Genomic DNA, 13,988 nt, shown 5'->3' with positions numbered 1-13,988 from the left:
CTCACTTCAACCTGAGAGACTCACTGAGAGCAGCTGTTCGCTCCACAGCTTGTCTTCATCATCCTCACCTCCATCACCTCCACCTTCATCCTCATCTCCTTCCTTCACATCAGCTGTCCTCTCATGGCTGCCGCCTCCAAGTCGTCCCAGAAGGCGAAGAATGCGGTGATCGCCCTGCTGCTGCTCTGGTCCATCATCTCGCTCATCGTCATTGTGGTGTGGGCGACATCTCCGGACCTGAAGAGCTCGGCCCAGTGCCGGGCTGAGCTGCGGGAGGTGACGGAGAAGCTGGAGGGGTCCAAGGTGTTGTATCACAAGGACAAGGTGGCTCTGGAGGAGCAGGTGGAGGCGGAAAGGGAAGAGACGAACCGCCAGAGAGCTGAGATCCTGCTGCTGCTGGGACGCCTCAACACCACCAACATCACGCTGGAGGAGTGCCACCAGGAGAACGTGAGTGATGGAGTTCATCTTTGTGAAACTGCACCTACTTTAACCTGTCCCGAATCAGCCGTCAGTATTTATTATCTTCAAAGAGAAACTAAATCTGACAGAAAATGTGCTTCCTGTAACAAAGCAAACCTAAAGTAATGACAAAAATATGTTGAGAAACTCTTGAAACGAGTCTCATGAGGAAGATGTTTGAATGTGATTAACGTCCTGTTTGGATTTTACATTCTTCTGTGTTTCTGAAGGACTTGAAGATAATCAGATTAATTTAAATATTTAACAAAGACACAAAACGACTTAATTTGTTTTTAGTTACAGTTAAAAACAGTGAATGTTTGTAACAGACATCATATGATCACATGATCCCAGAGGAACAACATTAAATATAATTCATATCAGTTCTACTCAGACTCTCCAGATGGACCACACCACTCACCCAGTGCATGCTGGGACAGACTCCAGCCTGCCTATTAAGGCTTCAACCAAATATTATTGTCACCGATGATTAATCTGTCAATTGTTTTCCTGATTAATCGATCGTTAGCATGAAAAAAGTTGATCAGTGTCTCGTCCTCAGAGATCTTCAGTTGAATGTCACAGAGAAATATTCACAAGCATCAAGCTGACGGCAGAGGAAGGACTGAATGTCTTAATCGTAATCAATCAGTCAGTCGATCAGCAGAGCAGCTCTGGTGCATTCTGTCAAATCTGATGTCTAAACAATATAAACTGACTAAAAGTCATCAGCACCAAACTGAAACTGAAAATAGCCTCATTTCCAGTCCAACTGCCAGAATTCACCCCAGAGCGGCTCCACCCTCCTCCACCCTCCTCCACCCTCTGAACCAAAACACTAACAGCTTCCATCTGTTCTCCAAAACCAGTCGATCAATGAATAATGTTGATGTGAGGAGAAGCTGAACAGATTAAACTCCTCAGAACTTAAACACATCGTTCATGAGGGGAAGTTCTGATATGAACACAGATGATTCGCCTCCTTCTCCTCCTTCTTCTCCTCCTCCTGCTCCTCCTCCTCTTCAGTTTCCATTCTAGGAGACTTGTATTTTCCCTCCAGTAAAGACTGAATAGTTTTCCTTCTCAGCAGTCTGACTGTTTAAACTGTTCCAACATTTCCAGCTTCATATCCTCAGAGTTGTTGGTTGGAAAAAATGAGTGTTTGTCCTCCTCCTCCTCCTCTCCCTCCTCCTCCTCTCCCTCCTCCTCCTCTCCCTCCTCCTCCTCTCCCTCCTCCTCCTGACTCATTCCTTCTGCTCTCCTTCCTTCACCTCTGCTCTACTCCTCCCACCTCCATGATTTTTCCTCTCTCTGCTCTGCTCTCTGAGGCTTCAGTGTTTCTGACACAGTGACACTTTCACATTGGACACTGAGGATTGAGTGAGATGTCCTTTATTAACACAAACACAATGTGTGTGAACACATGAAGCTTTTATTTGAAGAATCTCTACTAACAGAGATAAAACAAGCTCTTGCTAACTGGGACTACAATTCCTAGAATTCAGTGCTAATGCTGCGTTTTGATGTGCGTTGTTATGAAAACAGGATTCCACAGAAAGCTTCTCGCTGAGCTCAGGAGCCTGAAACAGTCTCAGTCTGAGTGCTTGTGAAACTCCAGAGTCCTGGTGAGACAGACTGAGACGACCTTCAGTCCACGTTCATGAAGAAATCACAGTGTGACCTCAGCAGCTGTGTGGCAGCTTCCTGTTCACTCTGTGTCCCTCAGACAGATCAACGTTAGTGTCACTGTCTAAATCTGACGTCTGTCGCTGCTTCACTCGTTCACACTGAGGGTCAAGTTGAAGCAGGGAAAAATAATCAGCAGATGAATCAATAATCAATCAACATAATCCTCTGATCAACATGATAAATGTTAACTACTACCAGAGCTCCACTGAAGAATTAGCATGTTGGCATGTTAGCATCAGGACTCGCTCACTTTGATCTTTGTTTGAGTTGATCAGTTGAAGATCTTTGATCAGTGATCAGCTGTTATCATGAGACCATCACACAGAAACTCAGCTCCCTGTTTCAACTTTCAGAAAACCTCCCAGGTCATGACTCCTGATCAGCTGTTCACCGTCTCTACCTGCTGACTGAACCCGTCCAGGTGGACACAGCTCTGTTGACCCGCTGCATGCTGGGTAGATTTTTCATCTTTTAAATGAACTGTTGTCCCTCCTGAAGAAGACGGTGGATGTTTCAGAGCTCTAAGCTGCTCTCAGCTGTGAAACTTGTGAAGCACATGTGATATTTCCAGCTGTCCTGTGATATTTTCAAGGGTGGATCCAGTTGTTGCCTCTGTTTGAAGTTTTATTGATCTCAGTTCAGGTTGATCAGCCGATTTTTGATCAGTAGATTACTCCTAAATGTGTGATAGTGTGTGTTTCATATTCCCTTCAGACTACCTGCCTCACTTCCTGGTGTTTCATCATCGCGAGCTGTGACTAACAGGAAGTAGACTGTTGTTCCAAGCCTGCCATTGGCCGACTCTTTCAGTCCCAAGCCTCGTCCCCTTACGCTGTCTAGATGAGATGAGTATGTTGCAGCTGACGAGAGCGGGTGTCTACATACTTTGAAGAATCCTGTGAAAACCACATTGGTTTTCACAGGATTCTGTGTAGTATTCTGTAGTGTCCTGTGTGTAGCTGTGACATCAGAGGCCTCTCAGGCTTTTTAGACTGTGTAAAGTGCTGCTCTAATTTTAACTGCTGCGTTCAATGAAAGGAATGTTTCTCAAAGCTGCGTTCAATCAGCAGCTCTGACATCAGACAGCCTGACACGGTGTGTGTCTGTGTGTGTCTGTGTGTGTTAGAGCATTAGAATATCTATATTTGTGCATTATGTCATTAACAGGAGGATGAACTAATACAACGAGACATAACTACTTGTATAGGTATTTTTGGGATACGGTACCTCGGTTCCAATACTTGACAAATCTCTCTGAAGCCTGTGCCGTCAATGATACTGATCGGCCTCATGTCCTTGCATATGAACAAAGCACGTTTCTTTGTGCAGCCTCTTCATGCTGCAGACAAAGAGCTTGTGGCAGGCGATGAAAAATATGAGTGGAGACGTGGCTGTTCAGTTGGAGTTCCAGACATCATGGCGTGTTCATTTGGGTGCATGTTTTCGAGATGTGCCGTCATGTTGCTGGTGGTGGAATGCTAAGCTAACTGTAGCTTACACAACATACAACTTCATCTCCAGGCTCCAAACCACTCTCTCTGCTGCCGAGTTGGGCTCTGAACTTTCTGCCATTTCGTTTTTCTCTCTGCCATCACAGCAGTGAGTGACGCTGTGCAGGTGTGACTCCTGTGACCTGTCCCTGACCCGTCATGCCGTGTGCACCCACTCGCAAAGCAGCCGCTGATGTGCTTTTTTCCACAGTCGAATATTAATTTCCACAATCAAATCTCTGTTTTTTTTAAATATTCGAATATATATTCAAATTCAGAATATTCGTTAACAGCCCTAATTTGTGTGTGTGTGTGCACGCACACAGGATGAGAGCAGACCTGATCCTGGATCAGAGAGGGATCATGTTCTGATGTGGCTGCAGTGAACAAACAGTGAACAGATGAGTCTGTTGATGTTCTGACATCCTTGAACTCAGCACAATGTCCTGGAGGATGTTCCAGTGGTCCTGGAGGATGTTCCAGGGGTCCTGGAGGATGTTCCAGGGGTCCTGGTGGATGTTCCAGTGGTCCTGGTGGATGTTCCAGGGGTCCTGGAGGATGTTCCAGTGGTCCTGGTGGATGTTCCAGGGGTCCTGGTGGATGTTCCAGGGGTCCTGGTGGATGTTCCAGGGGTCCTGGAGGATGTTCCAGTGGTCCTAGTGGATGTTCCAGGGGTCCTGGTGGATGTTCCAGGGGTCCTGGTGGATGTTCCAGGGGTCCTGGTGGATGTTCCAGGGGTCCTGGAGGATGTTCCAGTGGTCCTAGTGGATGTTCCAGGGGTCCTGGTGGATGTTCCAGGGGTCCTGGTGGATGTTCCAGGGGTCCTGGAGGATGTTCCAGTGGTCCTAGTGGATGTTCCAGGGGTCCTGGTGGATGTTCCAGGGGTCCTGGAGGATGTTCCAGTGGTCCTAGTGGATGTTCCAGGGGTCCTGGTGGATGTTCCAGTGGTCCTGGAGGATGTTCCAGGGGTCCTGGAGGATGTTCCAGTGGTCCTAGTGGATGTTCCAGGGGTCCTGGTGGATGTTCCAGGGGTCCTGGAGGATGTTCCAGTGGTCCTAGTGGATGTTCCAGGGGTCCTGGCGGTGTTAGGGTTAGACTGACAAAATATGAATATTATTGAAACCAAAAAACGTCTTTATGTGGACGGGACTAAAACCTGAGAAGGATCAACAGAAACATGACTAACTACATGAAGCTGAGGATCCTGGTGTACTTGAAGGGAACTTGAGCTTTTTTCCAGTAAAGGCAGCTGGCAAAAATCAAACCAGTCCTTCTGAGACAGTAATCCATGCCTTTGCGACCACTCAGCTGGATTACTGTAATGCACTTTATATGTGGGGTCAGTGGGTCCTCCACTGCTTGTCTTCAACTGGTACAAAATGCTGCTGCACGTCTTTTAACTGGCACATTTCACCGATTTTTGCTTCACTCCACTGGCTGCCCAATGTCCTTCCCCCACCTTACCTCTCTGAGCTGCTGCACCTCTACACTCGCAGCCGATCTCTCAGGTCAGCTGACCAGCTGCTCCTGACACTGCCTGAAGGCTTAAGTCCAGAGGGGACCGAGCGTTTGTCGTTGCAGCTCCAGAACTTTGGAATGGATTGCCGCTGCACATTAGACAGGCCTCCTCTCTGTCTCATTTTAAAACTCCTCTTAAAACACACATCTTGTCTTTGGCTTTTGGCACCATGTAGAGTGTTGATTTTATGTGTATACATGTATAGTTTTATTTGTTTTATATTTTTGTGCAGCACTTTGTTAACCTTGTGTTTGTTAAAATCATGCTATGGAAATAAAGTTGACTGAATTGATGAATGGAGGTGATTTAAAAAGTGATCAACTGTCTGTTGTTGGCTCAGGACAAGTTTTGTTTCTTGGTTGAGGACTAGGAGAAAGTGTTGACAGGAGTGATGTCTTGCATCCTTCACTACTTGTTTACATGAGGCTTGTTGACACAGTGAGTCACGATCAACAGGTGGTGGTTTAATATTGAAAAAACTAATCCCAAGCAGGATGGAGGAGTGAAGATTTTGTGTTTGAACAAAGAGCAGAGTGTGGCTGTGGGCTCAGTACGAACTTTAACTCTTCAGCCTCTCACTAACATGTTGTTTTTCCTCTCTGGGTGTGTTTGTTTTGTCCTGCAGCTCGTCCTGACCAGGAACATCAGTGTTCTGCAGGAGAACATAGAGCAGCTCCGTCAGACCGAGGCCAACCTCACAGCTCAGCTCGGCCTGAAGGAAGGTAGGAAAAAGTCCATCACTGCCATGAAAGGAGACTTTCTCAGAGAGTCACCGCTGGTATTCTTAGCTGCACTTCCCCCTGTTACCATGACGACCTGTGAGTCAGAGTAAATAAACACACGATTGGTTGGTTAAAAAAAAAAAGTTTTCTGCTGTGAAAGAGAAAGAACATCTCTGTAAAACTAGTTCAAGTTTAAAGATCAAAATATGCTCAGGGATCAGATTCAGTCAACCAGAGTGAGAATTTACATCCTGAGAAGGAAAGGAGGGAAGAAGGGAAAGGACAGAAGGAAGCAGTCGAGGAAAAAGGCAGTAAAGATGATTGAGAATGTCCTGACAGCCGACCTGTTGTACAGTAACTGTGTTTGTAGGAAAGTGTTGAGCAGCACTCAGGACTTTGGTATGAGGGTTTCCCTGAGATGATGTCAGCTCACAGTGCTATGCTAACGCTAACAGCTCAACCTCACACCACAACTCAACACAGTCACAGAATTTATTCTTACAGCCTGGTTCTTAATTTCACAGGTTTCATCTGTTTGTCTCTCTGAGTTCACATGAAGCTCAGTTTGAGCACTTTGGATGCCCTGTTCACTGATCAATCACAGTGATCAGCTCTCAGTCCAGTTCACAGCTACATTATCCTGCGCCTAAGTGACCTCAGTGATGTGATGTCACTTCCTGCTCTGTATGAAACAAACCCGTCCATCACTGAGACAAACAGACTTCATGTTTCTACTCAAAGACAGAAAGAAGTTCATGTAGAACATTTGCTGAATGAACAAGAAGGTCCAAATAATGCAGAATGAGTCAGAGACAGAGTTTCACAGAGTTTATAAAGTGTCTCCAACTCAACAACTCACTAAACTGACACATTTGTTAAGGGAGTCTGGTGCTGATGTCATCGGTTCAGTTGGATCAGTTCAAGCAGACGGTGTGTTCACAGACAGCTGCTGACTCTGACGTTTACATTTATCAGACTTACAGTAATTCATACATACATTCACACACTGATGGTGGCGGCTGCCATGCACAACTAGCACATCAGGGGCAGTTTGGGGTTCAGTATCTTGCTCAGGGACACTTCGGCATGCAGACACAGACAGGTTAACGAACATGTCATTACATCACAGTGAAGCACCTGGAGATTGACATCATTCTGACTTCTAACAGAAATCAGGGTGTTTCAGTATCAGGTGTAGATTTTTGAGGCCAAACGTGAGGCTGAATGTCCTGTGGAGATGTTAAAGTATTTTCCATGAATAATCCCCTCAGGCAGCGGCAGCAGGAACAGGAGGCTGATGGGAAGTGGAGAAACAGTTTAATGAAGGTTACTTCCTGCTCTGAACAGTGGGAGGGAAGTGATGAATGGAGCAGATATGAGAGAAGCATTGTGTTAACTGGCAGCTGCTGATAAACATCAGTCACTGTTTCATGTGACTGGAACCACTGAGTCCAACCAAACACTCACATCTTTACTACCGTAAAATACCACAGTTACAGAATATTCTGCCTGCATTCAGTCTGTCTGACTTGCAGGAGTCATATTTCAGATCATACTTTATATTGGCTTGGTCCTGTCAGTGCTGCAGACTGTCTTCACCGTCTGAGCCTCTGTGTTAGCTTCTGTCTTTTTAAGACCCGCCTCCTGGAAAGCTCAGTCCACTCTGATTGGACTGCTCACACATGCCTGAGCCAGCACCTCTCTGTGGTGTCTGTGGTCGGCTGTGTTGGTGACACTGTGACCTCACTGACACTTGATCTGGTCCTGGACCAGTTCACGTGGACCCTGTTTACACTGTGACCTCACTGAGACTGGATCTGATCCAGGATCTGCTCACTAACAAGTTAAAGTCCAAACCAACATGAGAGCTGGCAGCAGCTCACCCCGTGACTCTGATAAGACTCATAGTCTCCTTATAAGTTCATCCAGACGCAGATCTGACCCAAACTCTGTTCAGATTCTGCTCCGTTCTGTTTATTTACACTCTGTTCACCCCCCTCCTTAGTTACAGTTGCTATGTTGGACAACATCACTGCATCTGATCAGCTGACTTTCAAGTGAGAACAGTGGCTACCTGAACAGAACCATTTTCAGCAGAACAGTTGGACGTGAACGGACCCATTATTCATAGTTTGGATATAAAAACTCTGAATGTGAGATCAAGTTGAATTTGTTGGTCTCACTTCATGAACCACCAACTGAACAAAAAACATAGTAACTACGGTAACAAGCAGTGCTTTAAATTCATCTCATCTCTGTGGTACTGGGTGCTGACCCTCATGGGTCCTGTGGAACAGAGCTGAAGGATTCTTAAGGATTCTGTGATCAATAGATGTATAAAGTATAACACTTCACATACAGTCATCACAGCTGTGTGCCTGTAGCGGGCAGCAAAGCCTAACCCTCAGAGCAGACGAGCACAGAGCAGACGGGCACAGAGCAGACGGGCACAGAGCAGACGAGCTCAGAGCAGACGAGCACAGAGCAGACGAGCACAGAGCAGACGAGCTCAGAGCAGACGGGCTCAGAGCAGACGAGCTCAGAGCAGACGAGCACAGAGCAGACGAGCTCAGAGCAGACGGGCTCAGAGCAGACGGGCTCAGAGCAGACGAGCACAGAGCAGACGGGCACAGAGCAGACGAGCTCAGAGCAGACGGGCACAGAGCAGACGAGCTCAGAGCAGACGGGCTCAGAGCAGACGAGCACAGAGCAGACGAGCACAGAGCAGACGAGCTCAGAGCAGACGGGCACAGAGCAGACGAGCTCAGAGCAGACGAGCACAGAGCAGACGAGCTCAGAGCAGACGGGCTCAGAGCAGACGGGCTCAGAGCAGACGAGCACAGAGCAGACGGGCACAGAGCAGACGAGCACAGAGCAGACGAGCACAGAGCAGACGGGCTCAGAGCAGACGAGCACAGAGCAGACGGGCTCAGAGCAGACGAGCACAGAGCAGACGGGCTCAGAGCAGACGGGCTCAGATTGTAAGACAAATTAAAGCTGCAAGCAGCGATGAACGGGCCCTCGCCGTCTGCGCACATCGGGCTGCGGCGCCGTTGGACTCACCTGTTACTTGCATGTCATGCTGGGGAGAAAACAAGCAGTAAACATCATGTTGGACTATGTTTGTCTGACTTCCTGTGTCCAGTGGGTGGCGCTATGGATATGACACAGTTTTGATGCACAGATATATTCAGGGTGACTCCCTCTACATTCCTGAATAATTTGGTGAAAATGGGAAATTGTATGTTAAACTGATAATGATGATGCTTCACGGCGATGGAAAAAAAAAAGTTTTCCACCATCACGGCTCCCAGGTATGACCTAGCGGAAAGATTTCCCTAACTTTTGATTTTCAGGACTGTGGTGTTTAATCTCTAGGACAAGATAGTTTTCAAAGTAGGCATGAATTTGGGAAAAATGCTGCCACACATCAAAATGGCCGACTTCCTGTTGGAATGACAGTAATCTATGCGCATGTGGAAGGCAGGCAAGAACAACAGGGGGCGCTACAGAGCCTGCAGGTCACGCCCACGCCCAGTTACATTAAATTATCCAATTTTTCGCCAGATGTGACGTATATTCCAAATTTGGTGAGGTTTGGGGTATGTTCAGGCTTCCAAAACAGCAGTTAAACCACAGAAGAAGAATTCTAATAATTCTGTCCAGTGTGAAAAAGTCTACTTGTGAAAAATATAGAGAAAACAACAACAACGTTGACATGTTGAGTGTGCGAACAGATGAATTAGTTGCTCCAGTCACACTGCTGTTTGGATTCTCCGCCTCTGTAGAATCGTTAGAATCAGAGGCCGAACCAGTGTGAATGGATCAGCTGGGCGCGTCTGTCTGACAGTCTGATAACTGCACAGGTCCTCCACTCAACTACATGCAGAGAAATGTCCCACAAAGCAACGTTACAGGACAACAATAACGTAGTAACTGTAACTGTCTTTGGCAACTTCTAACACTAACCCTAACCCAACCTCCTGTCTGTCTTCCCAACACTTCGTCACATTTCTAACTGAAAAACAGCGTCTGTAACCAACTTTTACAGACGCTAACTTTAACTCACCGAGTGTTTGTGATTTTGTAGTTACTGTTGTCATGGTGACGGTCAGCCCTCCAGACCGAGACTTCAGTGAACTTTCCCCCAGAAAACAGTCAGACAGCGTCCAGTTTACAGATCGACATTAATTATATCATTTAGAGCAAAAAACGTAACTTTGTCACTTTCCAGGATGTTTGTTGGGTCAGGATCTCAATCACTACACATTTTAACAGCATCCATATGATTATAGACCGTCAGCAGGTTTAGATTGACACTGGGGACACCTGGGAAACACCTTGAAAACACACCATGTCATCATCATGATGTCACCGTCACATCTTTTTAGGAGCTGCAGCGTCAGCTTTCTGTGTGAATTACACAGAGGTTTGTCTTTAAGGCAGAGCTGCTTCGCTCTTTGTGTATGTACAACGGTGGAGAATTGGCAAACTAACGCTGTGGCGATAATGCTCTGTGTGAAAGGGGCTACTGTGTTCGACATAATGAGTGACGTCATAAACACACCTGATGTTTCTCTCCCGGTGTCAGATTTTGTGAATCTCTTTATTTTTTGTCATGTTTCTAAAAACAGAAGCTGACGATTGATACTCAAGTCATTGCCATCAGAACTGTAGTGAATACAAACCTGCAGTCACCACCAGTGACCACAGAGGGCACCAGAGCTTAACAATGAAACTCAATGAGGAAAAAGTGAAATGAATTGTTGAACTTTGAGTGTTGTGTGTCGTGTCAGATCTCATCGAGGCGCTGCAGCAGAACGTGACTCAGACGGTCCACGAGACGACATCCTGCTTCAGCCTGAAGGATGCTGCAGAGAGCCAGATGTTGGCTGCTCAGAGTCAGACCAAAGCCTGCGAGTCCAAACAGCAGTATCTGAACAAACAGCTGTGAGTCCACATCTGTATTCACACTCAGATTACTATCAGGTTTACATGTTGAAACCTTCAGCACTGAAGTAACGTAACGCTATAAAGAATGACACATGTTCATTGATACACCTGTCACATCAGGAGGTGTTAAATTAGCTGTTTCCTCAATGAAGTTTGGTATATATAAGTCAGTCAGCTGATGGTGCCAGCAATCAATCAAAGACAAATAATGTTACTGCTTCTTCTAGCCAAAGCTATCATGGAGGCTAACAGTAACTAGTAAGTCCTGCTACAAGCTAACTGCAAATTAGTGTGTTCACAGTGCAGTTTCAGCACCTGTGTGTGTGTGTGTGTGTGTGTGTGTGTGTGTGTGTTACAGTCAGAAGTGTAAGGAGGGGGAGTCTGAAGCTCGTCAGCAGTCGCAGCAGCAGGACGCTGCCCCCGTCACCCCCACTGCTGTCGGCGCCGCCCCTCTCTCTGGTCTTGCGTCGCTGACACTGATCATCTGCAGCACTCTGCATCTGATAACCTGTGAGCACTGACACACTGATCACCATCATCATCATCACCACCATCATCATCATCATCATCGCCACCACCAGAGAACACACAGAACTCCTGCTGCACTCAAACACATCATCACACTGCAAACAGCTACATCCCATCAACTCTGACTGAACAAAGATAAAACTTCATGAAACAATCTGACAGAAACAAATCGATATTATTAATGAGGTTCCAGTCAAAGTTACCGAACTTTGGATGAGAATCAAGAAAAACCAAACAGTGATGAGGATTCAAACAACTTTCACATTTTTTCACTTCAAAGATTCAAACTGTAAAGACAAAAGCGAGCAGAAGTTGTTCACAGTGGTTATTGATCAGACTCACAATCAGTAATCATCAAGAGTAAAAAAGCTGAGATTTCCTGCAACAGATGTTACAGCGTGTGTGTGTGTGTGTGTGTGTGTGTGTGTGTGTGTGTGTGTGTGTGTGTGTGTGTGTGTGGTCAGGAGTTCCAGAGGCGTCAAGCTGTCGAGCTACAGGGAGCACTGTGGTCCAGGGGGGCGGAGCCTGGACAGACTTGACTGCTGTACAATCTTCCTGGTCGCCATGGAGACGCTGTGTAGGACGAATGATGGGACACAAACTTTGCTGAGACGTTTACTGACTGATTCAAAGACTCTGCTGCTTCAGCGTGTTTTTTTCTTCCAGCTTCACTCTGATCAGGAAGCTGATTTATCGTTAAATGTATCTGTTCAATGTTCTTTCATCAGTTCTCTGATCGATCATTTAATCTGAATCGGCTCAGAGCTGCAGAGGCAGAGTTCATCAGTGCTACTGGTGCGTTCAGGGACATCGCAGGTCTGAGACACAGAAACAAGTTCAGACTTCTCGTTCTGTCAGAAGTCGACTCAGTTCTGTTGCGTCTGACAAGAACATCAGCACATTTATCTCTGACAAACAGAGTTGCTGATATTTATTTGCCAATTGACTGATTAATTGTCTAATTATTGATTATTTATCACTCATGTTGATAGTTTGGTGTTAAAGTGTTGTATTCACTGACTCTTTACTCTTTAAATCTGTATAAAGGGAGGCTCAGTTCTGTCGTCATGGTTACCGAAGCTCAGATGTTGCTGTCAAATTAGCAAATTAGCATCCTGACAGAGCTGACCTCTGATTGGATGAGAGTGCAAAGGACTCTGGATCAAACGAGGCATCATAACATTGTCACTTTGGTTTAAATAACTAATAATTAATACTTTTTTATTGGCTATTGATCTTTGTTGACATGAATCATGATTAGTATTTGACATGAGTGGTCGCTCTGCAGCCCCACATGATGGATCCTCTCTCTGCAGGAAGTGATTGATTCAAACCAATCAATCGATCTCAGAACTGATTGATTAGAGAATGATGAGCAGGGACACAAAGTGAAGCTGGACGCCACTTCTTTCAGTTCAGAGGCCCCATTTACACCTGACAGAGCAGGAGGACTTCCCAGCATGCACTGGGCTCAGCAGCACCACCTGGAGGCTGCGGGGAGAATCATCAAACACAGCTGATTATTGTTTTTCATGATCAGTGGATTAGAGCAGTGGTGTCAAACTGATCCAGTAAAGGGCCATGTGGCTGCAGGTTTTCATTCCAACCAAGCAAGAACACACCTGATTTGGATCAGCCAACCAAATTTGGATCAGGTGTGTTCTTGCTTGGTTGGAATGAAAACCTGCAGCCACATGGCCCTTTACTGGATCAGTTTGACACCCCTGAATTAGAGTCAGGTGTGAACGGGGTCAGAGTGTGTGAATGATGTGTGTTTATGTTTTAGTTGTATTTTTTTACACTCACAGCTTGAAGCGTCACTGCAGCTGACGAACAAACGACTCGAAGCTTTTATCTAATTTGGGGGGTTCATGAGAGTAATAAACATGAAGTTTCTATGATGTTTGATTTTTGTCTTGATTTCAAAGTGTAACGTATATGTGATTATAAAATACATACATGTAAACACAGGACTGGTCCTTTAACATCTGTAGCGTCTCATGTCTCTGACGGTGAAGGATGTGATGACGCCAGAGGAACAAACAGTCATCTGTTCAATTAATGTGTTTGAATGGATGACTGTTTGTTTCTCTGGAACATGTTCCTAATCTATCACAGTAAAAGTTGTCCTCAGGGCGTTCAAGGTCCTGACAGACACAAGATGATTATTTAAACACGAGTTATGATGTGCAATTTACAACTTTTTTGTTCCTGTGAGGTCATGATGAGCTCACATTGATCCCAGCAGAGCTTCACCTGCAGCAACTGTCATCAGCGACTTACCTGAAGACACTATAATCTCTAATGAGGCATCATGTTTAAAAAATGGATCATAAATGTTGTATATAAATAAAACTACAGCTGCTAAATTTAAAGCATAGAAGTAGAAAGTGGTAAAAAAGACAAATGCTCAAGTACAATCGCTTGAAATTGTACTGAGGTGCAGTATAGTTATTTTCCATCGCTGCAACCAGTGTGAAACATCTGATAATGTACAAAATATTCCTCAGGTTCACAAACAGCAACAAACGGAATAATAATAAATGAATAAAGCAAATGAGATATCCAGTTCGTTACAACAACAACAGCAGGAACTACAGCTGCACCTTCACCTCCACCTGCACA

General features: G+C 45.6%; 1 protein-coding gene and 1 long non-coding RNA gene across 3 annotated transcripts in view; one reads left to right on the top strand and one right to left on the bottom strand.

Moving 5' to 3' along the window:
• si:ch211-1a19.3 (transcription activator MSS11) overlaps positions 1-13,266 on the top strand; it is a 23,797-nt gene extending 10,531 nt beyond the window's left edge. For both annotated transcript variants that reach the window (XM_037115377.1, XM_037115378.1), the window contains exons 2-6: positions 1-450; positions 5,786-5,882; positions 10,679-10,832; positions 11,194-11,345; positions 11,828-13,266. The exon at positions 1-450 is cut by the window's left edge and continues 44 nt beyond it. In XM_037115377.1, the coding sequence (XP_036971272.1) occupies positions 124-450; positions 5,786-5,882; positions 10,679-10,832; positions 11,194-11,345; positions 11,828-11,829 (732 nt within the window). In that variant the 5' untranslated portion in view covers positions 1-123 and the 3' untranslated portion in view covers positions 11,830-13,266. The remainder of the gene's footprint in view (positions 451-5,785; positions 5,883-10,678; positions 10,833-11,193; positions 11,346-11,827) is intronic.
• On the bottom strand, positions 12,721-13,848 carry LOC119028926. The gene is made up of 2 exons (XR_005077856.1): positions 13,323-13,848; positions 12,721-13,218 (listed from the first exon to the last, which is right to left on the bottom strand). It is a non-coding gene; the product is annotated as an uncharacterized LOC119028926 (long non-coding RNA).
• Positions 13,849-13,988: the final 140 nt, after the last annotated feature.

Source organism: Acanthopagrus latus, chromosome 11, assembly GCF_904848185.1.
Source record: "Acanthopagrus latus isolate v.2019 chromosome 11, fAcaLat1.1, whole genome shotgun sequence".
Classification (NCBI taxonomy): Eukaryota; Metazoa; Chordata; class Actinopteri; order Spariformes; family Sparidae; genus Acanthopagrus; species Acanthopagrus latus.
Note: the sequence above shows the minus strand (reverse complement) of the source record. Positions and strands in the feature narration are given on the sequence as shown.